Here is a 25,000-nt window from a genome sequence, read left to right as displayed (position 1 = left end):
CCCGGAAGTTAGCATTAGATGGGTTCCCTCAGCGCCAAGCCTATGGGATTTTTCAATGGGTTTTTGGATTATTGCAGAAAATAAGCTCCGTGTCTGATAAAAGTTTATGAAACTTAAACGTTTTGTTCGTAAAGATAATCTTCATAAACTGATAATATAAGATTCATTTCTGGTTCGTTAATTGAACTGGCGACAGTAAAAAGCTAATGTCATGCTATATTGAACTACAACACAGTCGACTGAATTTACGTCATCACCCGTGGATACAACTGAACGGCTCAGTTGCCGCGCTTCGGATGATGACCTATGTAGTCCTTGTTAGCTATCTTTTAGCAACCGCCTTTATTAAGACGTGAAAAGATACACAATTCAAAGGTGGGGCACGTTTCAGATGTATTTTATGTCGTAGGATAAAACGTTTAACTCTCCTGAACTTGCGTTCACCACAGACCTTATTTTAGGCATTTAACCGAAAACGCATTCAAAATTCCCATAGACTTTCAGACGAGGGAACCGGAAGGGCTAAAATGCTAACTTACTTCCGCGTTTTAGGACTCATTCCTGCACCACTCTATTCTACAAATGTTTATATTTGTGGAGACATTTTGGAGTTAGGGCTATTTTGAATTTTCGCCACGCAGATCTTTTCTTCCTGAGCTGGAAGTTGACATTCACTGGTTTTCTTCTCAGCTCCTCTGAGCTCCTCCAGCTAAATGGGGGTCAACATCTCTATATTTTGGGCCTCTTCTGGAAGCTCCATCAGGTCCATTAATGGCTTCTCCTTCAGCTGGGGACTTTCACTGGTATTTATACTCCCGTTGTCTAAAGAGCTGGGTGGCGTGTGCTCTCTCTCTATTTTCGGCCTCTTCAATCAATACCCTTACCAGCTCCTCCGCATCTTGAAGCCTTGAATTTGTCTCCTGCTCTCTGGTAAGGCTGTGACCAAGGTTGACCTCAAATTCCTGAAGCTCTTTCTGTAATTTGTCATTTGCCAATTGTTTAGCCTCTAGCTGGCTGAGTAGATCTGAGATCCTGTTTTCTAGCATTTTGGAGTCCGTTTCTTTTTTCTTCTGAAGGACTAACTGGGGGGCCAGCTTTCTGTTTGTCTGGTCCCTCGGTTCTGTCCTGAGCTTCTCCAGCTGGATGGCGTGCGCTCTCTCTCTATTTTCGGCCTCTTCATTGAGCTCAATCACTTCCCTTGCCAGCTCTTCCATCTCTGCTTGAAACCTTTCAGTCACATCCTGATTTCTGGAGATGGTGTGACTGAGCTTGGACTTAACTTCCTGAAGCTCTGTCTGTAATTCTTCATTTGCCAATTGTTCAGCCTCTAGCTGGCTGAGTAGATCAGAGCTTCTGTTTTCCATCATTCTGGTGCCTGTTTCTTTTTTCTGGCTCTGCAGAAGCTCTATTTGCTCTTGGAGATCGTTGACCTTTTTGGTCAGATCTCTGTTGGCACTCTGCTGAAGGACTAATTCGGAGGCCAGGTTTTTGTTTGCCTCATCCTTCAGTTCTGTCCTGAGATCCTCCAGCTGGATGGCGTGAGCTTGCTCTCTATTTTCGGCTTCTTCTGTGAGCTCCATCACTACCTTTGTCAGCTCCTTTCTTTCTGCTTCATGAGTTTCAGTCACCTCCTGCTCTCTGGTAATTCTTTGACCAAGCTGGAGCCTGACTTCCTGAAGCTCTCTCCGTAATTCTTTATTTTCCAATTGTTCAGCCTCTAGCTGGCTGAGTAGATCTGAGCTTCTGTTTTCCAGCAGTTTGGTTTCTGTTTCTTTTGTCTTTATTTGCTGGAGGAGCTCATTCACCTTTGTGGTCAGATCTCTATTGGCACTCTGCTGAATGACTAATTGGGAGGCCAGGTTTTTGTTTGTCTCATCCTCCAGTGTCTCTTTGGAGGCTTTGTCCTGGAGCTGACACTGGAGTTCCTGTATTTGATTGTTTTGGTCCTGGAGCAGGTCGTTTTGTTTCTTGACAATCGCCAGGAGCTCCATTTCATTTGAATCCTGTGTTGAGTTTTTATTCAGACTCAAATTTCCGAGTTCCTCTCTGAGTCTTTTTATTTCCTCCTCACAGGCAGTTCTCCTGACGATTTCCTTCTCTAGCTCCTCTTCTGCCCTCTCAACCATGGTCCTTTCAATGTTAGTCTGATGCTCCGCATGCCACCTGGCATTTTTCTCCTTTTGAAGCTGATACTTCACGGAGCTCAGGTGATTACGGAGACCCTGCTCAACAGACCAACTTGGCTGATACCAAGCATCTGGACCATATTCATGGCCTGTGTAACCATGCCACTGCTGATATCGGGGCCGGCTGTCATGACTTCTCTGCCGCTGTTGATAGCGGGGCCGACTGTCATGACTTCTCTGCTGCTGTTGACACCGGGGCCGACTTTCTCGAGCGTTCCTCTGCTGTTGATAGCTGGACCGGTTGTCATTAGCCTGCCAGTTTTGATGCCTTCCATGATATGACCTCCCTTGGTAATGGGAGTGTTGGTAAGGCATCTCTACTGACTGCTCGGCCTGTGCAACATACATATAGTTTCTACAATGTTCCATTGATGTTGCAATTAAATTCATTAAACAGAAAATGTTTAGTGGCTGAAGAGAAAATTTTGTTCTTCAAACTGTTTTCTCTGTTTGCCTTCAAACTCTGTTGTAGATCAATGTGTGTTTGTGAAATTTTTCTGTAGACTACCAAGTCTACTTGGCTTTGATCCTTGAATCTCACTAATAGACTTTGTGATGTCACCATGTTGCTAAGCCCCACCCCTTGGTTACTGTTGCTACCCCTGTCAAGCTTTGGATTTTTAGGGACTTTCCCAAAGGATATGATTGGTTGTTTGCAATCACATGATCCTGAATGCCTATTCAAAGCAGGAAGTGGGGGTCAGCCTCTAGAAATGAATGGGATCCGAGGAGAGACAGTACTTTACAGCTCCAATGGCCCTATATCAGAAAATTCTGACACATATTTAGGAAGATTTAATTGGAATGCTTTATTTGGCTTAAAAATGACACGTTTTTTGAAGATAATGAAGAAGAATAAGGTATTAATATTGAATTTGTGTTATTATTAATAGGGATGCACAATATTATTGGCTAGATATCGGTATAGGCAGATATTAATTAAAAAAAAGCCAAATATCAGTATTGGCAGGTATCAACATTTTTGCCGATATTTACATCCAATATTTGGGACATGCATATTAGCTTATATAAACTGAAAAAGCTGGCCGTATGTACTAATAAATTAGTTTATTTAAATAAAAAATTAGTAAATTGGAGTTTTAGGCTGAACCAACAGACCTGTGTAAGTTGAGATCTTTTGCTTTATTCATTCTCATTCTTTAAACTTTAAAGTGTGTTCAAAGAAACATCCTCAAACCTAAAATTGTGTTCAAAGGACTGAATTTTTATTTTCTTAAACATATTTAAATACTGGTATCGATTTCAGCGTTGGCTAAAATGAATCTGTAAATATCGGCAAATCGGATATCAGCAAAAATCCAATATTGTGCATCCCTAAATTTAGCATTTTATTTCAAGATTTAAACACAAAAATAAGGTCTGAACTGCTTGAAAACAGTCAAAAATATCTGAAAAAGGGCGATTAAATTGTCTGTGACTCTATGGAGGTGGCATGTTTTACCTTTTTAAAGTGTTTTAAATTTTCTTGCCCCATTGGTAGCAGTGTTTTGACTAAAATTGTTAGTCAACAACCCTCATTGGATGAAACTAACGGTCTCTAAAAACAGATCTTTGATGGCAGAAACAGATAAGATTAAGTTTAGTTTTCACCGAGGAGACAGAATGAGAGAGCAACACTCCAGGAGGTCGATCGTCTGGCAAACATACGGGAGAGTTCTGACGTGTTTTACCTTCAGACAGCGGGATGGAGATGATGACGCCGTTTCCTGTCCCAACCCATAGACGGCCACAGGACACCACCAACGCCGTGATTCTCACAAAGGAGAAGCCCAATTTACCCGTACCTGTAAGTCAAGATCACACAAGGATATTTCAGCTCCAGAGATCTGTTTTCACCTTAATCAGGCTGAGCTGATCAGTGTTTTATAACGATCAGTCTCCTTTCTAAGCTGTAGCTGGTGGTTATTCCCATAGAGGAGTGAGTAAAAACAGGGCTGAGGAGTCAGAGGAGAGCTATGGATTGAAGAAAAGTGAGCATACCTAACATCTTGCTGACGTAGGGCTCGATGTCTACATCCTGAAGGTGCTGATAGGTGTGTGCGTGAAACAAGCGCAGAGTAGAATCCAGACGTATGGACACCCAGATCCCATCTCCGACCCAGGCCAGCTGTCGGACCTGACTCTCCTTACGAGGATGAGCGTCGAACGACTTCTGCTCAGACACATCCAGACGATGTTGTGTTTGATTAAACGTTAACTTGAAGATTATTTCATTGTTTAACAAAGTCAGTGATGGCTGTACCTCTATCCTCATGGCCTTGGGCTGGATCACGTAGATCTTGTTCCTGTAGCCACACCACACCTTATCGTGGACCACCGTCATGCAGCGGATAGAGTGATGAGGCCGGCCCAGATCCAGCAGGTGGTAGTTGGTTAAATCCCACTGGCCGTCTGCTTGAAGAACAGTGAAACCAAGAATGATTGTTGTTGCTTAGAATAAAAACCCAAATTCAAAAAAAGTTGGGACACTGTGTAGATGTGAATAAAACAGAATATAGCGATGAGCGACCTGTATTTCATTAAATACAGCCCAAAGACAAGATATTTCATGTTCAAACTAGTAAATGTCATCCTTAATTAATACACACACATTCTAAATTTAATGCCTGACTCATGCTCCAAAAAAAGCTGGGACAGGAGCATGTCTATCGCTGTGTTACATCACCTTTTCTTCTAAAACTCTGTTAATGTCTGTAGACTAAAGACAGTTAACTCAAAGTATTGAAAGTGTTCTTTCCCATTCCGGCCTGATGAACATCTGAAATTGCTCTACAGGGTTTTTGTTTTCATATTTTGCATTTCATAATGCACCATCCTAGAGATAGGCCAGTCTAAGCCCTACCCTCTTTTACTGCTCTACTTTTTTTTTTCTGTGTTTTTCCTGTCATGTCAGATGTCTGTAAGTGTCTTTAAGCTGCTACGGGATGCCTTGAAATTTCCCTCGGGATTAATTAAGTATCTATCTATCTATCTATCTATCTATCTATCTATCTATCTATCTATCTATCTATCTGTGAAGCCATGATGTTGTACAGAATGTAGTTTGGCATTGTCTCATTGAAATATGCAGGGCTGTCCCTGAAAAAAACTAATCTGGATGGAAGTGTATGTTGCTCCAAAACCTGTATGAACCTCTCAGTCGTTCTAGTGACCCATGCCATGGGCACTAATACACCCTCACACCATCACAGATGCTGTCTTTTTAATTTTGCTAACAATCTGGATCGTCCTTTTCCTCTGTAGTCCAGGGGACTGGACTGCCATTATTTCATCAACAATTTTAAATGTGGATTTGTCAGACCATAGCACTCTTTTTCACTTTAGGTCAGCCCATCTCTGATGAACTCAAGTCCAGAGAAGTGGGTGTGGCTTCTGGATATCCTCAAATTTATACATTTTAGCCTGCACACCTACCAATGGCTCTGTGGAAGATCGCCAATGTCCCATCAGCCAACGCTACCAAGACTCTCCCTTTAACATGACTGTAATGAGAAAAAAGTCAGATTTATAAAAGGTGTAGATTCACGTTTTTTTTGTCTGACCTAACATGCTGACTTTATACTCACACTATACTGAGGATGGAGTCTTTCAGCTTGATGGCATGCAGACATTTTCTCCATCGAGCCACAGAAGAGTGAACATACAGACTTTACAGGGAGACATCAAAAGATTAACAGTTGTAATAGTGGCTTATAAGGCATTTTACTGTCATGATTAATAAATAATAACAGTCAAAACATGCAAGATTTGATAAACATGTCAGTAAAACTTAATATGGACTGTAAAAGTAAGTCTGTTGAGCTTGTTTTCTGTTGAATTCCATGGTTATGGTTTTGTTTCTGCAGCAACAGCGCCCTCCAGTGGCGGCCGTTCTACTCACCATCCGTTCTGAGCTCCCAGCCACATGGTGGGGAGGGCGCTGCTCATCCTCAGGACCTCTCCCTCCGAAGGGTCGCACTCTTCAGGCAGGGAAGTGACACCGTCCTGCCCCGAGCCCCTGGATTAACGAAGGCATGATTCATCAGTTTCTCTGCGACCGTGATTCATCACTTTATTTTCCTAAGGACCTCTGATAGGACCAGCAGCTTTAAATAAAACTAATTTAGCTGCTCCTCTGTGTGCTAAATATTATGGATGTAAATCGCCGTGCATCCTAGAATGCCTCGTTTATCTTTCTTGTTTGTTTTGAACTTGATCGTTTATTTTTAGCTGGGATGCAACCACACAGTCATTCCACGGTTCGATGCTTATCTCTGTTTTGTCGTCACAGAGCTGATAAAGATCAGGTTTGATGGCCCTGGCTGTGTTTCTTTCCAGGGTTTTTCATTCTCAGGTGTTGTAGATGAATTTTCCAGAAGCAGTGAGGGGTTTTAAGGAGAAAATTCCTTAATCTATTAGCGGGTATGCATGCGTGTCTAACTTTATGTGTGTATGTCCCTGGATGCCCCTGCATCATGTGCTGTACAGGACTAAGTCTGCAGTTTTGAGAGTCTTGTTTGACAGAGTCTGTAAGGAACAGTCTACAGCAGACTATGAGATAATGTTATAATGTTAAAATGTTATAATGTTAAAATCTGCTCAGGGATTTGTTGGCAGTAAATGTTGGTAATAAATGTATTAGTGTTATGAGTGTGATTTAAACGGTTTCCCCTCAATGGTGGCGTGTAAAAGATCATAGTTTTTTTTAGGCTGTGGCAAAACAGAGAGCTGCACCTAATGTTATTTAATCTCAGTGGCAATAGGCAGATATGACAATTTCTGTGAATCACTATGCAAACATGCTATTTACTTGTGGGATTAATGCCAATAACAGGTCAGTTTGAATACAGTAAAGACTTGGTGTTTATTATCATAAAAAAGTTGTGTATGTATTAGAAATATGGAATGTCAGATATTGGTAAAATCAAATTTGTGCATCCCTTTTTTACCTGACTGTTTTGCTTCAAACTTCTACCTACTTAAATTTTTTCTTGAACAAATGTAAAAATCTATCTATATCTGGTGCCTAGCTGGACTTAATTTCAGACCCTGGATTGAGATTTTTCTCCTGGTAGTGAGTTTTCTTAACCCAGCACATGGACTCACAGGCACACAAACAGCACAGTTTCAAAAATGTGTAATATGTGGAAGGTAGAGGCATGCAAAACTAGACAAAACGTAGTTCACACACAAACTGAACAGTTCATTAATTTATCATCATTATGCATATATTATATCTAGAATTGTGCATTCCTGATTTTTGTTCGTTTGTTTTCATGCTGTGGTGACTTTTTAAGCCAGTAGAGGGCGTAGTCCATACCCTGGTTTATCTCTGACCCCTCTGTCTGCTGTTTGTTTGGTCTAGATAGACTGTAAAAAATCATCATCCTTTGAGATAAATAATGTTTGTATTTGAATTAAACATCCAGATGCTTTGATCTAATTTTACTTTTTTAAATATTCAGCAGAAAAAAACTTGAGAAGACATTAGTGAATCAGGCTAATCAGCTGATAGCAGAGATGAGATTTAACCCCTGATTTACTGTATTTGTCTGATAGATGCAAAGCTTGCTGATGAGCAGTGAAATAAATAGAAATCCAGAAGCAAACGTCTTCAGCTGATTAACACTTTCCTCGTCATCTAGACCAGTGGTTCCCAATGTGGGGGTCGGGATCCCCAGAGGGGTCGCAAGACAGTGAATGGGGGTTGCAGAATGCTTTCCAAAAAACAAAGAGAAATTTCATGCGAGTTGAAATCATACATTTTATATATTATTGTAAAAACAAGTTATTAAACTGCAAGTTCTATTCATGATGCTTTGTGCAACATTGTTATCCCCCTCAAGGCAAGGTGAGGGTCCCCGATCTCTGATGTCGTTGTTTTGGGGGTCACAGGCTGAAAAGTTTGGGAACCCCTGATCTAGTTGATGATAGCTCACCTCTGGGTGTCAGCAGGTGAGGGGTCTGTGGGTCCCACCCCCAGTGGATCGGTGAACACGTGCTCGGTGTAGATCCCTGGCTGGTTTGGATCCACTGCCTGTTCCTCCTCTCCTTCTTCGCCCACGCCAGCGTTAGCCTCCGTCGCCTCTGTGGCCTCCTCGGCTGTAGGGACGCCGTCTTCTGTTGGACTGGTCTCTCTCGACAGCTCCACTGTGGAGGTTAATAAGAGGAGGTATAAATTCAGTAAAATATAAAACCTGCAGGAATATAAGCCGTCTTTTCCAGTAACCTGGTTGGACATTGAGTGTTATCACTGTGATGTTTACTGCGTATATTCTATCAGATATTATCCCTGCAGACATCTACCTGAGCCAGAGATCCCGCTGTGCTCAGCTGGCTGGTCGCTGACACCTGAAGAGGCTGTCTGGGGGATGGCGGTGGTTCCCTCTGCTGCCATGGCACCGTCGCTGCCTGTTGAGCCCACACTGGCCACACTGCCGGCCAGAGACACGCCGTCACCTTGGCTAGCCTCCAGGTCCTGGGGAACCTCCTCTCCTGCAGGATAATCAGTCTCTAAGACACCTGGAAGAACAAAAAAATACATGTTTACAGTCAGAAAATGCAACGCTGATTGAGTGGAAAAGAAATTGTGAAGTATAATTAAAAGTAAAGAACATACAAAAACAGTTTGAAGTTGTAGTTGCACAGTGAGCTTTGGTTACGGTTTCAGCACCATTCCAGCCCAGTTTAAGTCAGAATAACTTAATAATCCTACCTGGCACACTAGCAATGCAGACCACGTGGGTGTTGCAGGCGTAGAAGCTATCAAGGAGGTCTGAGGGCTGACTGGCGTCCAGCACCATCACCTTGGTGGAGGAGTGCGTGCTGGTGCAAACCCACACCCTGCTGGATGTCTCATCCTGAACCACCAGCTCCTTCTCCTGCTCCCCTTTCTCCTCCTGCAGGTAGAAAAATAAAATCAGGCAGGTAAATTTGACTTAAATCTTTCTAAACCTACTGACTGAATGCCTCTTTGAGCATTATAAACACTGAAAATAACACCCACCTTACTCTCCTGCTCTAACTGATCCAGGCTGCTCTGAGAACCCTTCGTCTGTTTACTGAGCTCTGACGATGCTTTCCCTCCAGACATGTTGACTCCTGCAGCACACCACAGCTGGGAAACAAAGCAGAATCAGGCTATAAATGTCTAACTTTCACTACCTGCTGATTGTACCCACTGTAGGTGTTTTACCTTCATAGAAGCATCTTTCTGATCCAGAGGTCTCAAGTACACTGGCACAGGTAAGTTCATCTTGTTCTCTACTTGTCCGCCATTGGCCACCTGTTTGAGGACACACGCAAAGATGTAGATTTAAAACAAATTTTCTTCCTCCAATCCTGTGAATAATCATTCATTTAGATGTTCTTCATGTCCTACCTTATATTTGCTGGGCAGGCTCCAGCCGTGTGCAGTGACTCGGCCATCCTCCTTCTGCATGTGGGCCTTCACCTGCCTGTACTGAGCTCTCTTCTGCTCTTTACGTGACGGGGAGCTGCACTGGTCCTTTCTGCAAAAATACCAGAGTAAGAGGGATGTAATCACCTAAAAAATACTTGAGTATTACAGCAGGATGCAAAAAAGAGGAAATACTGTTCACAAAAGCCTGCATCAGAAAAAAACAAATATTTTTTGGCAGAATACGTGGGATTTAAACAAAAAATGTCTTACATTTCTTTTTTGCTCCATATTAGTTGTGTTAATTTTGTACCTCTAATAGTTCCCAAACAGCTGAATATTTACCAAACAAATTTAGATTACTCACTCTTCATTGAGGAAGTCGAAGGTCTTGGACTTCTCTGTGGGGAACTGGGAGAAGGTGCTGCTCCTCTTCACCAGGCTGCCCGGTGCGTTGTACTTCACGTTGGACTGGGAGTCGACCTTCTTTATGGCGGGAGAGCTGGAGGAGGAGCTAAACAGTCTGCTGAAGCTGCAGGTGGTGAAGTTACAGAAAGCCAGAAGGGACAAACAGAGCAGACAGGAGTGCAGGGGAAAAAGCAAGGAAGGAAGGGTCACCAACAAACCAGACGATCAAGGATCTAGCACTGACAATTACTGTAAGGCATGCTGGGAGAAATAGCTGAAATAGCCCCTTTTAACCAGGGCCTCTTTATACACTGAGCTCCAAATTATTATGCAAATTGGATTTTAGTGTCATAAACATTTAGTTTTTAATTAATTTCATTAAACTGAATTAAACTGAACTGTGGATCACTGAAATCAATCTCAGACACCTGTGATCATTAGTTTGCCAGGTGAGCCCAGTTAAAGGAAAACTACTTAAGAAGGATGTTCCACATTATTAAGCAGGCCACAGGTTTAAGCAATATGGGAAAGTAAAAGGATCTCTGCTGCTGAAAATCCTTAAATAGTGCAATGCCTTGCACAAGGTATGAAAACATTAGATATTTCAGGAAAACGTACTGTGAAGAAATTTGTGTCTGATTCAGAGCACAGATGGGTCGTGCAGATGAAGGCATAATGAGGAAGGTTTCTGACAGACAAATTCATCAGATTAAGAGAGCAGATGCTAAAATGCCATTACAAATCAGCAAACAGGTATTTGAAGCTGCTGGTGCCTCTGGATTCCCACCAACCTCAAGGTGTAGGATCCTCCAGAGGCTTGTGATCGTCCATAAAGCTACTATTCAGCCACCCCTAACCAATGCTCACAAACAGAGACAGTTGCAGTGGGCCCAGAAATACATGAAGACTCATTTTCAAACAGTCTTGTTGACTGATGAGTGCCGTGCAACCCTTGATGGTCCAGATGGAGGAGTAGTGGATGGTTGGTGGATGGCCACCATGTCCCAAAAAGGCTGCGATGTCAGCAAGGAGGGGGCGGAGTCATGTGCTGGGCCAGAATCATAGGCCCCTTTAGAGTCCCATAAGGTGTGAAAATGACCTTGGCAAAGAATGTAGAGTTTCTGACTGACCACTTTCTTCCATGGTACAAAAAGAAGAACAGTGCCTTCTGTAGCAGATTTACCTTCATACATGACAATGCACCATCTCATGGGGCAAAGAATCCCTCTGTGTCATTGGCTGCTTTGGGCACAGAAGGAGAGAAACTCATGGTGTGGCCCCCATCCTCCCCTGACCTCAACCCTACTGAGAACCTTTGGAGCATCCTCAAGCTAAAGATCTATGAGGGTGGGAGGCAGTTCACATCAAATTCAACAAATGACCATTTTCAGTTCTTCACAACCTATACAATGTTTTGAAACTCTGGTGTGCATAATAATGTGGAGCAGTGCATTTTGAGTTTTTTATTTTTGAATAAAAAATAGTTATCATTGGAAGGTTTGTTTAATAAAATCTGAATTATGCTCTAACGGTTGATGACTTGAAAATAATACTATCATTTGCACTGACTATTTAGGAAAATCAGAGAAAAACATAATTTGCATAATAATTTGGAACGCAGTGTAAACATCAACACTTTTAAATGATCAGATACAATTTCATCTTTATATTCAAATATTTAACACCTTTTAACAGAGACCACAAAGTTCCTGAAGCAATGGAGTCACAATCATCTTTAGAGCTGAGTGAGGAGAATCACATGAATGACCAGCAGTTTATGCACTAGAGGTTTCGAAAACGATCATTTACACAATGCATTGTGATGCAGATGTGGACAATCCTGCATCCATACACAATCAATGCTAACTGCCATTCATGAAGACTTTTTCCCCTGCAGCTGGACCTACCATAAATAATCAAATAATAACCAGTTTCTTTTTTTAACAGGGCTTATTGTGATGTTCTAGTTTATATGAAATGGTGCAGCATTTCTTGTAGCATTCATCATGTGACCTACCCAACCAATTAAATCCTTTACACAGACAAGCCTGGCATGTGAAGATGGAAGTCTGCAGAGCGCAGCCCTTGTACAGAAGCTGCAGCCAACACTTGGATGAAAAAACAGGTATTAAAGGTGCCAGGTTATACACCAGATGTGAATGATTAATGCATTATCAGTGACAGCACTTCTTCAATTCAAAGCTGACTGAGCACTGATGTATGTGCAGATATTTTCATGTTTTCATCCCCATTGTTGATGAGTTCAAACTGCATATGTCACTCCTGAATGGTTTTGATTCATGCTTTCATTTCCTTTCCTTAAAAAGATCATCAAAACAAAGACAACACCTCCACTAAACTCTGCACATGTATTCAGTCTACAGGAGGGGGTCTCTTCCCCTCTTTATCTCCCTGTGAGCAGACAGAGGAGGAAACATGAGAAAGGCACACAGCAGGCAGGAGACAGGAAACCCAGGGGCACGGGGAGAGTCACGTCTGAGCAGTTTATGATAAAAACAACTGATGCACTGCACGCAGAGAGGAGATTACAGTGAGACACATCAGAGTTAGATCATCATGTGACGGGAGAGCAGTTCTGTGTTAATGAAGGGGAAGAATTCAAGGTTTGACTGGGAGAAGGTTTATTATAAACCATCTTTACCTAATGCTGCCAAATCAACAACACATCCCGGAAAAGATGAGAAAGAAAATGTATTTAAAGAGACTCAGCTGAGAGTACTTACAGACCTCAACACGGTCTGAACTGTAAAGCCCTGACAAAGGTAAAGGTCACAACAAAACCCGGGACTGACTTACAACTGCCAGATGCTGGATTTCTTCTTCTCTGTTAGTGTTGGATTTTCTCTCGAGGCCCTGAAGAAAACAAGATGAAGAAAAACATTTTCAGTTTGGAGATACAAAAGTACAGTATGATGTCTTATTTAAGTTGTGTCATGGGTGTTTCATATGAAAAAACTGCAGCATGACTTGTTGACAAAAGCAACATAATCTAGCATCATAAATTCAAAAAATGTTATTTTTTCAATATAACCAACAACGAAACGCAGACAGCCTGTGAGACAATCTTAAAGGCTCTTCATTGAAACAGAAGTAAGACCATGTAGTCCAGTATTTACCGGATCATCTCGGTCCACCTCACAGCCTCCTGCAGCTCCATCAGTCTCTCTTTGTACTGATTCCTCTCCATCAGAACTCGGGCCATCTCCACTCTGGTGAAGCGCTTCCTCTGAGCCGTAGGCACGTCACTCTGATGGAGCAGCACCAAGCAAAACCGCACATGAGCACACAGAATTACATCCATTATCATGGGAATTAAATTTACAAACCCCAATTTCAATAATGTTGGGACACTGTAAAATATGAATAAAAACATGTGATTTGCAAATTCTTTTCAACCTATATTCAACCAAATACAGCACAAATAAAGGTATTTATTGTTCAAACTGTTCGCTTTTACAGCTTGTAATGCATTCTATATTATAAGCATGCAATTCATTTTTAAAAAGATGGGACAGAGGCAAGAAAAGACAGGTCAGTAGGTCAACTGGTATCTGGTGATGGTACCATGATTGGGTATAAAAGGAGCACTCCTTAAACGCTCAGTCACTCACAATACCACAGAATGGGCTCAGGAACATTTCAGGAAACCGCTGTCAGTTAAGACAGTATTTCACTAAACCCATAAATGTAAGTTAAGACTCGACCATGCAAAGTGAAAAAATATATCAACCACTTCCAGGTGCAGCGCCCACTTCTCTGGGCCTGAGCTCATCTGAAAGACTGTTTTTGGAAATAATGGGCCACTGGGCTAAAAAGGAAAAGGACCTAGCAGACTGTACACCAAGTTCAAAAGCCAGCATCTGTGATAGGGTGGGGCTGTATTAGTGCCCATGGCATGGGTCAATTGCACATCTGTGAGGGCACCATTCCTACCAAGAGTTAGAGGTTTTTGAGCAAAATATCCAAAACCTGCTTATTTCAGCGAGATAATGCCAATGATGACACATCCTGCACAAGTTACAACAGCATGGCTTCACAATGAAAGAGGGCCGGGCCTAGACAGAAGGACTGACAGAACGCTGGTCATGCTCCGGATGTCTGCATATTGCCGGGGTCATGGGGACATAATCTGTACAAAAAATAACAAAGTCCAAACTTATAAGGCTGAGTTGGGGGGGATGTGGTGAATAATCGGGTAGTAGGGTTGTCACAAAGCCCTGGTCATGCTTTGGATGTTCCAAGGCCCTGAAAACCACCAGCGGTCTCCAGGCACATCACCAAGGATGAAAAGGCCCGGACAGAAGAGATGCTGTTGAGCTTGACCTTGGCTGTATGGCGTCACACTTGTGTTGACGTGTGTTGAGGGTGACTCTAACTGCCCCAGGTTGTGGCGTGACTGTACATCACGCAAGAATTAGAAAGATTTTCACCTTTAGTCCTTCAACAATTAGTGTCTTCAGCCTCCAGACGCTTACAGAGTCTTGTAAGAAAAAAACTTGATTCAACACGATGGTAAACAGGCTCCTGTCCAAGCTTTTTTGGAACATGTTATGTGGCATCTAATTTAGGATGTATTTCTATTGTCAGAAAACAGTAAATTTATCAGTTCAAACATTGAATATCTCGTCTTTGTGCTGTATTCACTTGAAAACAGGTTGAATTAATTGTTCAACTCACAACACACATCCCAACTTTTTTGAAATTGGGGTTTGTAGATAATAAAAGCAAATGTCTGCAATCTTAAAGGTCGTCCTCAAAAACTCACATCTTCTTCATCTTTACTCTTCTGTTTCACTTCCTCCATTTCCAGCCGCACTCTGAAAAAAAAACAAAAACACAAGTTGTCTTATAAAGTATCTGAGCTTGAGGGAAAATTCACTGAAATAATCAGAAAATAACACGTTTTGAGGCATTTTAACCCAGTCAAAGTGGTGTTCAGGGATCTCCTCTGCTATTTCTCATCTTTTCAGCAGATGCAGCCCATTGCCTTTGTCAGCATCTCCAATGACCTGATAAAGTGGAGCTAGCTGCTGACTTACTTTTTCAGTTCCTCCTCCAGTTCTTTGTTCTTGTCCTCCAGCTTCACCCTGGCCTGCAGCACGGCGTCGAGCTCGCCCTGCAGCATCTCCTTCTCACAGGTTAGCTCGTCCACCCTCAATATCAAGTCTTTATTCACAACGTTCAGAGCATTCCTGAAGAGAGGAGCATTGATATTTTAGCCTTCAAATGCACAGGTAGATAAAAAAAAGCAAAGTCATGACACAAAAAATTCACTTACTTTGTCTCAAGGAGTTGTGAATTCTCCTGAATGAGATTTTCCACCTCTTTGCCCATGCCTGGACAGAAGTGATGATAAAATTAGACGTCATACCTTAAGAAAATAAAATGAACTGATAACAAGCTGCTGCAGAGACTCTAGGCCTGGGCGACAGAGCCTGAAAAATAAAGGATTTGTTTTGCTTTTATCTTATCAACACCACTTTAATGTTTTAGTGAATTTCTCCTTTTGGGTATCAGTCTAAGCAGTGGGCTTCACTTTAACATTGAGAAGCCTTCTCAAAAACAAATAATGTTTTTAATGGTTTCAAATTGTACATTTTACTCATTTTTATAAAAACATGATTAAAATTAGTTCTGTTTGAAATAAAAGCATGCCAGTTTTGTGATTTTTATCATGCTGAAATCAAAGAAATGCTTAAAAAAATCTTCAAAATGTCAGTCTGCATATGACTATTCTTGAACGTGCATGGCTGCGGTTATTTTGGGGTTTTCCGGTAGAAAAGTTTGGGAACCAATGATCTAGACCACTAGTTCTCAACTGGTAGAGACTCGGGGCCCACCATCAACTCCTCAATGAGAAACTGTGACCAAAACTTCTGATATTTTTCAACCAATCAGATTTGTTAAAGAAAGAATTGTACTGTTTGGACCTCAGTACAAAACATGACAAATCTAGAAGGCAGGTCAAAACAAGCCTGTTTAAAAAGACCTCCATGGACCTTTTGGTGTAATTTTTGTTTCCAGGAACGCATTTGGGACCCTCTGAAAAGGGCTCTGCGACCCCCTTATAGGTCCCAAGCCCACCAGTGTAGAAGCACTGATCTAGACGATGCATTACCAAGGATTTGTATCTATTTAGGGCATTTAAAATCCAGTGGTGATGTTTGTGTGGACACAAAAGTTTGACATCCGATTACTCTGACTGCAAACAGAGGTGGTCTTGCATGCTTTCATACGATTTGATTGGTTGTGTGGACACAATGAGTACCAGCACGCACTAAAGGCCGTCCGATCAACTAAGGTGATGTGCAGTATTTTGCTAGTAAACTATAGCATGGCTTTTAATTACTGTAAAATCTGCTGTATTAGATGGATATTAGATGCACTTTCAGTACCGATATTTTCATCTGAAAAGTTGTCTGCCCCCTTTATACCAGTGCAACAGACATACCAAGTCAAGAGACTGAACCAGATTGGAAATTCATCCTAATATTTGTGTATTTGAAGCCTAAACTTTACTGCTCACAAAGTGAGGGCATTCATAAGAACAAGAGAACAGATGGACGCCACTTTTTAGCAGCTTTTCTCCCTTGAAATGATGTATGGGCTGTTACTTGCATGTCAGATCACCTCTAAAGGCGTATTGTTTATGCATGTCACAGTGCATAAACAACAATATAACAATGTAACAAGATGCAGTCACCCGGTATCCAAATGTCCAAAACAAATAAAGCATCGCCTGAACATCCCCTACAAGTGTACTCTGTAGTTTAAGGACAGGGGGTTATTTACTTTAACATTCTTCTGGATCAGTGTCTGGACCAAAAGTAAGGATGTTCCTAAGCTCCATTTTCCCTATTTAGCTAAACGCTCATTTACAGTTTTGTTTAACCAACTGGTCTAAAGAGGAGAAAATTCCTAGAAAACAATAAAATTCCTCACAGTCATTGTGTTAGCAGGTTTGACATTAGCCTAATGTACTCTCTACAGCATGGCTAACATTACAAGCTAGCTCCGCCAGCCTTCAGTCCTCTTTGCAGGTCAATATCGTGCTTTGATATGTGGCCTCTTTTCGCTTTGGGTGGAAGTTATACGTGGGTTCAAACCTCAGTGGCCTACATACCACTTTATTTCCATTTACTACTGTAAAGAACTGTCATACCACGCTGTTCCGACTACACGCTAACCGCCAAGACACCGCTGAGCTTCTCATGTTTACATCTGGTGAAGTGCCAGACGGGAAGGCAGCGGCCTCTAGTGGCAGGACGTTCATTACAGATGAAAAGAGCATTATAGACCGTATTTCAATCCTGCGTTTACAAAAATGATAGGTAATTAGTTTAACTGACTTGTAAATCCTGCATCGGCTAATTTGAGAAAATAATTTAACCGTTTTGATTAATAGCGCACATCCCTAACCAAAGTGCATTCATTTTCTATAAAAATAATTCAAAGTGAGTGATATGAAGATTTTGCCAAAATTTACACAAAATCAAAGTTTCTAAAAGAAGCTTTAAATTTTGGTACAAATGCAGTACGGTTCACGAGATTATCTTGGTTATGTTCTTGATTTTCCTTAAACACATTTCACGGATAAAACCATTTATCGCCCAGGCCTGAGTCACTACATAAAAACTACAGATTAGGATGTCAACTGTAGATTATTCTTACTACTTAAAAATCTAAAAAGCCTCTAAATAGGATGAGAAATATCTCCTAATGGGATATTTGCTACTGCAGGTTTCACAGCACAGGAAACTACCACAACACACAACCCCACAGCACAGCTGACTGACAGACAGGAGAAGGATGGAGAGAGTGGGTGGGGGTCTTACCAATCAAACTAAGGTCTGAGAAAACCATGCAATCCAAGTCAGGCGGAAAGAATAAGGAAGAGAGAGAGAGAGAGAGAGAGAGAAATGCGATATAGTTTGAGACAGTGAAATGACCAAAACGATGAAGGAGCCAGAGCTGAACCTGCAGCTGCTGACTCCACAAGCAAAAGATGTTTTTGTCTAAAAGCTAATTCAGATACAACAACCGCATAGAGGAACACAGGAGAATACAGGGGCAAAAAAATGAGCTGTAAAAAGAACAGTTAGGCCAACAAAGGAAGCATTGAACTCCATCATTCATGCATCAAACTTTGTCAAAGTCATAAGTCAACTTCTATAAATGAAGAAGAAGCTATGAGCGGCAATGATGGCGAGCATGGCAGAAAAGTGACCAATGGGAGGAGAGTTTAAGAAGAAAAGTTTATCTAAGGAAAGGTTTGAGGTCATACACACCAGAGTACTCCACTGGGATTATGGACAAAAGGCAGAGGATGAGACACAGGAGAGAGAGGTGATGTTAACATGGGCAGATGGCTAACACTGAGAATAAGAGCAGGACCAAAGCAAGGTGTGTAGCAGTGCAGAGAACAGCGGAGGGGTGTACCACCAAGCCAGCTCCACATACGCAGGATTTCTTTAGGTAAGTGGACTCCAAAAAGCCTTTCAATTATCAGCTGATCTTCAATCTAAACTTGACCTATGGTCTTGATCTCATGACCAGAAAACTGTGAAATATACCTAAAAACTAGGAATGTTCTGGTACCTTTTTTCCTTCCCGATACGATTCTGACACCAAGGTGTTGAGTATCGGCCGGTACGGAGTACTGATCTGATACCAGTGTGAACTTTCTGGACTGACTGTACAGACAAGCAAATTATTTTAGACCTATACTTGACTCAACAAAAACAATCATAATGTACAGCATTTCTGTGAGCCTAAGTTTTTCTGCTGATTATGAAGTTTTACTCCTAAATATTAAAATAAGACGTTTAATGTCGATTTGACTGGTGTGGATCTAATTATTAAAGTCCCCAAAACTCACACAAGTTCCAGGCTCGCTGAAAATGCTGCTGTAAGGGATTCAAAGGCATCAGTAGCGTCAATGGGAAGGTACAACGGCTAGCTTCAAGAGGAAAAAAAAAACAAGTAAGAGGCAAAGATTTATGGTTCAAAAGTTATCTAACTTTTGATAAACTGTGCCACTTCTTGTCGTGTACAACAGCGCCGGTCTGGAAGGCGTTTTAACAATCACGTTCAGAGAAGAACTGTCACACAGCCACCATTCTTTGCTGCTGCAGTGGGTCCTTTGGTTCTTCTTTGCTGCTCTAAAATGGTAGCCCATGCATGACGTACTTTCTGGCACGAAGAAGAATTGATTTCCCGTTTATAGAGCTAACAGTTAGCATGGATAAACAGAGCAAAATATAAAGCTAAACCAAATGATATCAGATCGGTGCATAAACTTGTGTACTCGCTGATGCCAATACCTGCATTTTAAGCAGTATCGGACGTATTTTTGACACTGATATCGGAATCAGAACAACTCTACTAAATACAAAACTTTTAATTTGTCGATGTTGTGACCAAAGTTTCTTAAGATACGGAGCCTTTATTGCCTTTAATTGTGGGGATGACCTGCTGAAATTAAACTTGTGACGGGTAAAAATAAGGCAGACACTGCTATGATGCATGCAGTGTGTGCAACTGCACGGCATTATAAACGTAGCATTACAAACTACAAAGAGTCAGTTACCATGACGATCTAGCCAAGTTAAGTGAGCCAGCCTTAAAAAATTCAGACTTCAGGCTCTACAGACCGGAGTGACCGTCTAATGTCACTTCGTGGTACACCCCTCTGGTGTTAGGAGAGACAATGCCTTAAAATGACACTCTCAGACCAAAAAGCTGCTTCAGTAAAACATCTTCACAGAGATTTTAAAACCAAGGAAAAGAAGTGAAACAGAAACAAGAAATATTTTTAACCAAAATTATACTGAGAATATGTCAGAAAAGAAAAAGTGTGAAAGAGAGGTACGTTTTAAAGATTTGGAAATTCTTCAATGCTATCTATGAAGAAAGTAACAGATATTCTGCTGTTTTGAAACACATGGCATTGAAAAAGCACAGAAGGGTTGAAATTTTAACAACCTTGCAGCTGATTACAACAGGCTATTCCCTGTGACTACAGTATAACAGTCACAGAACCCAGCACTACTGTAAAGACTCCAGATTCATCAGGTAGCCATGGCAGAAGTCATTTAGACTATTAAGGCAAAATGCAGTTGAGCAGTGTCACTGAGATCTAAGAGGATTTCTGCTTCAGTTCTGCACAACAACATGAAGGTTAAAGTTCATTACTCACCTAGAAGGTCGGCTCCTTCGTCCACATCTCCGATGAGGCCTGTGCCTGCAGACGACAGCTCTTCAAACAGAGAGTCTGTGTTACGGTCGAATGCCATGTTCTCAATGCCTTTAGTGGGGGTGCTAGTGGGGTAAAAAAACTGCTGATTAGGCCTTTTCAAAATGATAGAGCTCTTTAATGTGTGATTACATTGTCCAGCATTACAAATATGGTATCAGATGTTAGAAACAGACTTCAGTTTATGGGTATATATTAGCTAGCTTTAACCATAGACTACACAAAACATGGGCATAGTCTTAGTGGCATCACTTGTCTAGATTGAATTTTTGAAGCCCAAAGATGGCAGTCACCATATTGGCAATGATGTCTAAAGCTCAGTCAATCTAAAAACAGGCAATAATCCAGAGTTTAGGTGGGCCTTTAGCCTTCTGGCCAATGCTTCAGCAGGATCTGGCAGACCTCTATAGTGGGGCAACTCCAACAGTGGAACAAGAAGTGTCATACAACACCCAAGCGTATATTTTCCCCTCACTGTCAGAGGTCACAGTGAGTGGCTATTTTATTTACAACAGCTGAATTTTATGAATAAAATCAAACATTTACTGAGGGGGATAAATTTAAATTTCACACACCAAAGACTAAGGAAAACCCAAAGAGGGTCAGGGTTAGTAATCCAAACCCTAAAGGTTAGGGTTCAAGTAAGGGAAAGGGGGACAAAATTAAAAATAACACACCACAAACTAAGAAAAAACTCAACAAGGGTTATTACGTCACTTCCTGCCCCACGGTTGAGGTCGCCCCATCATGGACGTCTGCAGCAAGATGCCTATTTTGAATTTGCTTGGGTCAGGATCCCTGCCCCTCCCCTCGGGCCAAGGCCAGGTCGACCCCAAGGAGAGTCAAAGGCGTCCTATCAGAGATAGCTGCATTGTTATGTTTTAGCCTTGGTTTTTCAGTTCTGGTTTCTACCTGCAGGGCTTGTAACCGATTAGATCCATGTCCAGCTCCGGCGTGGACTCAATGATGTCCTGAACATCTGAGCTGTCCTCGTTTTCAGGCAAACCTGCAGAGGACACAGAATATCACCAAAACACCAAAAATACCAGAGATAAAGATGGAGACTGACACTTATTATAGACATGTATAAAATTTAAAAAGTATGCCCAGTCATCCTTTATATAATCGTGTTTTTTTTGGTGTGACATGCATCAAACAGTGCCAAGACTGGGAATCGATCCCGCAACCAGTGAATTGAGGTCTATAGCCTTTATATACTGGTGACTGAGCTAAACCAGCACCTATTTATGATTTTTTTTAAATTATATTTGGATGTCAGGGTGGAGGGTGTTTTCCACCCTACATGAGAGCCATGACGTAAAAGTTACAGAACCCCTGCTGTAATAAGCCATACTTCATGCCCTGAACGTACCCACTGATATGGATCTGGTCCCCGGTGCAGCCTGCACCTCCGTGCTCTTACTGGTCTCCATGTCGGAGGCTGTGGTGGACATCGGCGTGACCGACTTGGAGCCGGTGAAGTCTGACAGCTCATCCTGTAATGAAAAGAAGCTTAATCACAGCAGAAATGACAGACTTTAGAAACAGGGCAGACCATGAAACAGAAAAGGAAAACAGAAAAACACAGCAGCAACAACACAGTTTACCAACAGATGAGCATGATGAACAGACAAATCACAAACATAATGGTTCACTATGTGGGCAAAATGTTTAGGGTAAGAGCTTCACAGTCATCTCAAAGTAAAGATCTACATTTAAATCAAATAAACACTCTACAAAACTAAGCTACAAGGGTTCTTTTCTTATGAAACAGGAATATTTAAAGAGGCTCCAAAAAAGAAGCACTATAATCTAAAACACAAAGGGAAGAGGCTTGAAACACCACACAGGGTTGTGGACGGGGATGAGGTTTGCAGCACAGAGCGAGCGCACAACAAAGAGACAACATGTCTGACAAAGATGTCCACACAGACGGCGAGGGGCTTCTCACAACATCCACTGACATGAAACACAGCCACGATGAAAGCTGCCATTTATCGCTAGTTCACAACATGAGAAAACACGAGACAAGATTCAAAAACATTTAAAACATTTAAAACAATTAAAACAGAGACATGGAGAAAAGATCAACTGTTACATGACTGCAGAACACTATTAAAACAATGATTATGTTAGTGTGTAATGGTTGATCAGAAGTTCTAAGTCAGGTTAAAATCTGCATGAATTGAGCAAAAATACCAAAGAAACGTGAAATATAAAACACATGCAATAAACCCAAAAAGAAAAACTAATCAGAGGCCAGATGCATCCATGCCGTTATTGAATTTTAAGGATCTGTATTCAACAAATTCTGCAGAGGGGTGTTGTTTAAATTTGAAAAGACACCAGTCTAGCCTTAACACCGGTCATGGTTGCATGTAGCTTGATGTAGCAGAGGTGGTGCATGAAGCTAAGCTCTATAAATGTGAGCAGCAGTGCTTTGAAAAGATGAAACAGCATAGTGGAGGAGACTACTGAAGCCCACACAGACGCAGAAACACAAACACTGAGCTGTCTGCAGCCGCTGCAGGCGCGCCACCGCCGCCGCCGGCACGTCAGCCAGCCGACACTCATCCAACTACCTTGCAGTCGTCTGCCAGTGAATTCCCCCAAGAAGAGTCCTGCGCACTCTTACCCTCCCTTTCCTTCGGGGGGTCGACAAAGTCCTTGGGGGGAAGAGTAAGAATGAAGCTGACATGTGCAGAAGCGGTTCAGCAGAAATGCAAACAGAGTGTGCATGTCTGTGAAGTGAGTGAAATAGTGCGGCTGGAGTGAAGGGTTTGGGTTTATTAGAGCGATAACCAGAAGACTGTTTCAGTCGTTATTGCAGAAATCCTCAGTTCCAGATTCTAAACTTGACTTTTTTTCTCCAGCTAGGGTAAACTGAGCAACATCATGAGCTGCTGGAAATAGATGACAACGTTTTCAATGCTGTTTGAAATTTTAAGCAGCTGCTCTGAATATTTGACTATTTTAAGAGTAGCTCTGAGTTCAGAGGCAGTTTCTTTGACCTCATGGCTTGGTTTTTGCTCTGATGTGTCGTCAGCTGTGACGCCATCATAGAAAGGTGTCTGCCTCTCCAAATCATGGTGAACGCCAATCGAGGTGTAGAAACGTCTCAGTAAAGACCAGGAGAAACAGGAGGAACCTGAGCTAGATTTCAAGTGTTTTTGTAAGGGGTCTGAATACTTACGCCAATGTAATATTTCAGTTTTTTATTTTTAATAAATTTGCAAAGAAAATTGGATTTTTTTCAGAATGCTCTGTAAGTTCCACTAAGTGATATTATCTAGTAGAAGTTCCTTTAAATCAAATAAAAAGCAATGGTCTAGAGCAGTGGTTCTCAACCTTAGGGTTCAAACCCCTATGAGGGTCGTGAGACACTGAGAGGGGATCAGTTGACCTAAAAAAAAATAAGGATATTTTTTAAATTCCACAGTTGCCACCTTACACCAATTTTGCCAGTTTTTTTTAACCTCTTTTCATCATATTTTCCCACCAAATTTAACACATTTTTACCATTTAACACCTATTTTTGTACGTTTTAAGCTCTTTCCAAAACTTTTCTAACCAATTCTTGCCACTTAAGCTTAATGTTGCCTCTGTTGACCCATTATTGCTACTTTTAATCCCTTTAAACCAGTGTTAACTTCGTCGACTAAAATTATGACTAAAACTATTCATTGACAGCCTTTTTTTCTATGACAAAAACTAGACTAAGACTAACAAAAATAGATCTGTGATGACTAAAACTGACAAAAACTAACTTTAGTTTTCATCAAGATGACTAAAACTAGATTAAAATGTCATGTAGTTTTGGTCAGACATTCAAAATCTGTGATATTTCTCCACTGTGAGTAAATCTGTCAAAAAACAATGCATCTGTATCTATTCTGCCTCTCAGCTGTAGAAAGCAGGGACCCCAGGTTTGGCAGAGTGCAGAGAACACACTACCATGGTTTAGGCAAGAGAATAAATGCTTGGACTAAAAGTAAAGACTAAAATGTGAGGACTTTTATTGACTAAAACTAGACTAAATGTTTTGAGTTTTCATAGACTAAAAGTAAAAAGGATAGAAAAGACTAAAATGTGACTAAAACTAAAATGCATTTCATTTAAGACTAAAACTAAAATTAATAATAGCTGCCAAAATTAACGCTGCTTTTAACCACTTTTTACGCCCAGTTTTTAAAAATTTAACCCCATTTCACCATTTGATATGCCAATTTCTGCTTGTTTAACTAATTTCTGCCAATATGTGCCTATTTTTTCTTTCTCAGTTAACCATTTTTTTTTGCAGTTTATATAAATTTTTTTTCTCCCATTTCACCAAATTTCCACCCATTTTTGCCAATTCAAAGCCATTTCAGCCAAATTTTAACTCCTTTTTACCACTGTTTACTCCCGTGTTTGTCACTTTAACCCATTTTTGCCTTTTTGTCATTTTTATCTCATTTTTGCCACCTTTAACCCATTTCTACTACTTTTAAAATCCACTACACAACCTTCTTCACCATGTTTTCCCATTATTAACCCATTTTAGCAATTTTTAAACCATTTTAATCCCTTTTTTGACAAAAGGGATTGAAATTTTAAGAAGGCTCTTTACTACACAAATTATTTAAAAAGCAGATGTGTTTCTTTGAGAAGAGTGTGTTTTTTCAGTTTAAATATGAAACATGGATATCACAGCTTAACTTTACAATGGACCATGGTTTTGTTGACCTCCAT

At 41.2% G+C, this 25,000-nt stretch overlaps 1 protein-coding gene across 5 annotated transcripts in view; it reads right to left on the bottom strand.

Annotated features, from left to right (window-relative positions):
* spag9a (sperm associated antigen 9a) overlaps positions 1–25,000 on the bottom strand; it is a 55,046-nt gene that overhangs the window by 11,553 nt on the left and 18,493 nt on the right. The window contains exons 6-28 of one of the 5 annotated variants that reach the window (XM_041778319.1): positions 22,852–22,935; positions 21,642–21,765; positions 21,182–21,275; positions 20,213–20,334; positions 17,850–17,864; positions 15,293–15,350; positions 15,054–15,206; positions 14,780–14,831; positions 13,131–13,261; positions 12,811–12,867; positions 9,953–10,117; positions 9,568–9,697; positions 9,382–9,471; positions 9,193–9,303; positions 8,902–9,085; positions 8,493–8,708; positions 8,126–8,336; positions 6,088–6,204; positions 5,774–5,854; positions 5,622–5,689; positions 4,450–4,601; positions 4,188–4,359; positions 3,878–3,991 (exon numbers count right to left, since the gene is read on the bottom strand). In XM_041778319.1, the coding sequence (XP_041634253.1) occupies positions 3,878–3,991; positions 4,188–4,359; positions 4,450–4,601; positions 5,622–5,689; positions 5,774–5,854; positions 6,088–6,204; positions 8,126–8,336; positions 8,493–8,708; positions 8,902–9,085; positions 9,193–9,303; positions 9,382–9,471; positions 9,568–9,697; positions 9,953–10,117; positions 12,811–12,867; positions 13,131–13,261; positions 14,780–14,831; positions 15,054–15,206; positions 15,293–15,350; positions 17,850–17,864; positions 20,213–20,334; positions 21,182–21,275; positions 21,642–21,765; positions 22,852–22,935 (2,701 nt within the window). The remainder of the gene's footprint in view (positions 1–3,877; positions 3,992–4,187; positions 4,360–4,449; positions 4,602–5,621; positions 5,690–5,773; positions 5,855–6,087; positions 6,205–8,125; positions 8,337–8,492; positions 8,709–8,901; positions 9,086–9,192; positions 9,304–9,381; positions 9,472–9,567; positions 9,698–9,952; positions 10,118–12,810; positions 12,868–13,130; positions 13,262–14,779; positions 14,832–15,053; positions 15,207–15,292; positions 15,351–17,849; positions 17,865–20,212; positions 20,335–21,181; positions 21,276–21,641; positions 21,766–22,851; positions 22,936–25,000) is intronic. The other 4 variants (XM_041778320.1, XM_041778321.1, XM_041778322.1 and 1 more) reach the window with 4 other exon arrangements.

The sequence above is a fragment of the Cheilinus undulatus genome, linkage group 21 (assembly GCF_018320785.1).
Source record: "Cheilinus undulatus linkage group 21, ASM1832078v1, whole genome shotgun sequence".
Classification (NCBI taxonomy): Eukaryota; Metazoa; Chordata; class Actinopteri; order Labriformes; family Labridae; genus Cheilinus; species Cheilinus undulatus.
The sequence above is the reverse complement of the archived record's forward strand: the minus strand, read 5'-3'. Positions and strand labels throughout refer to the sequence as shown.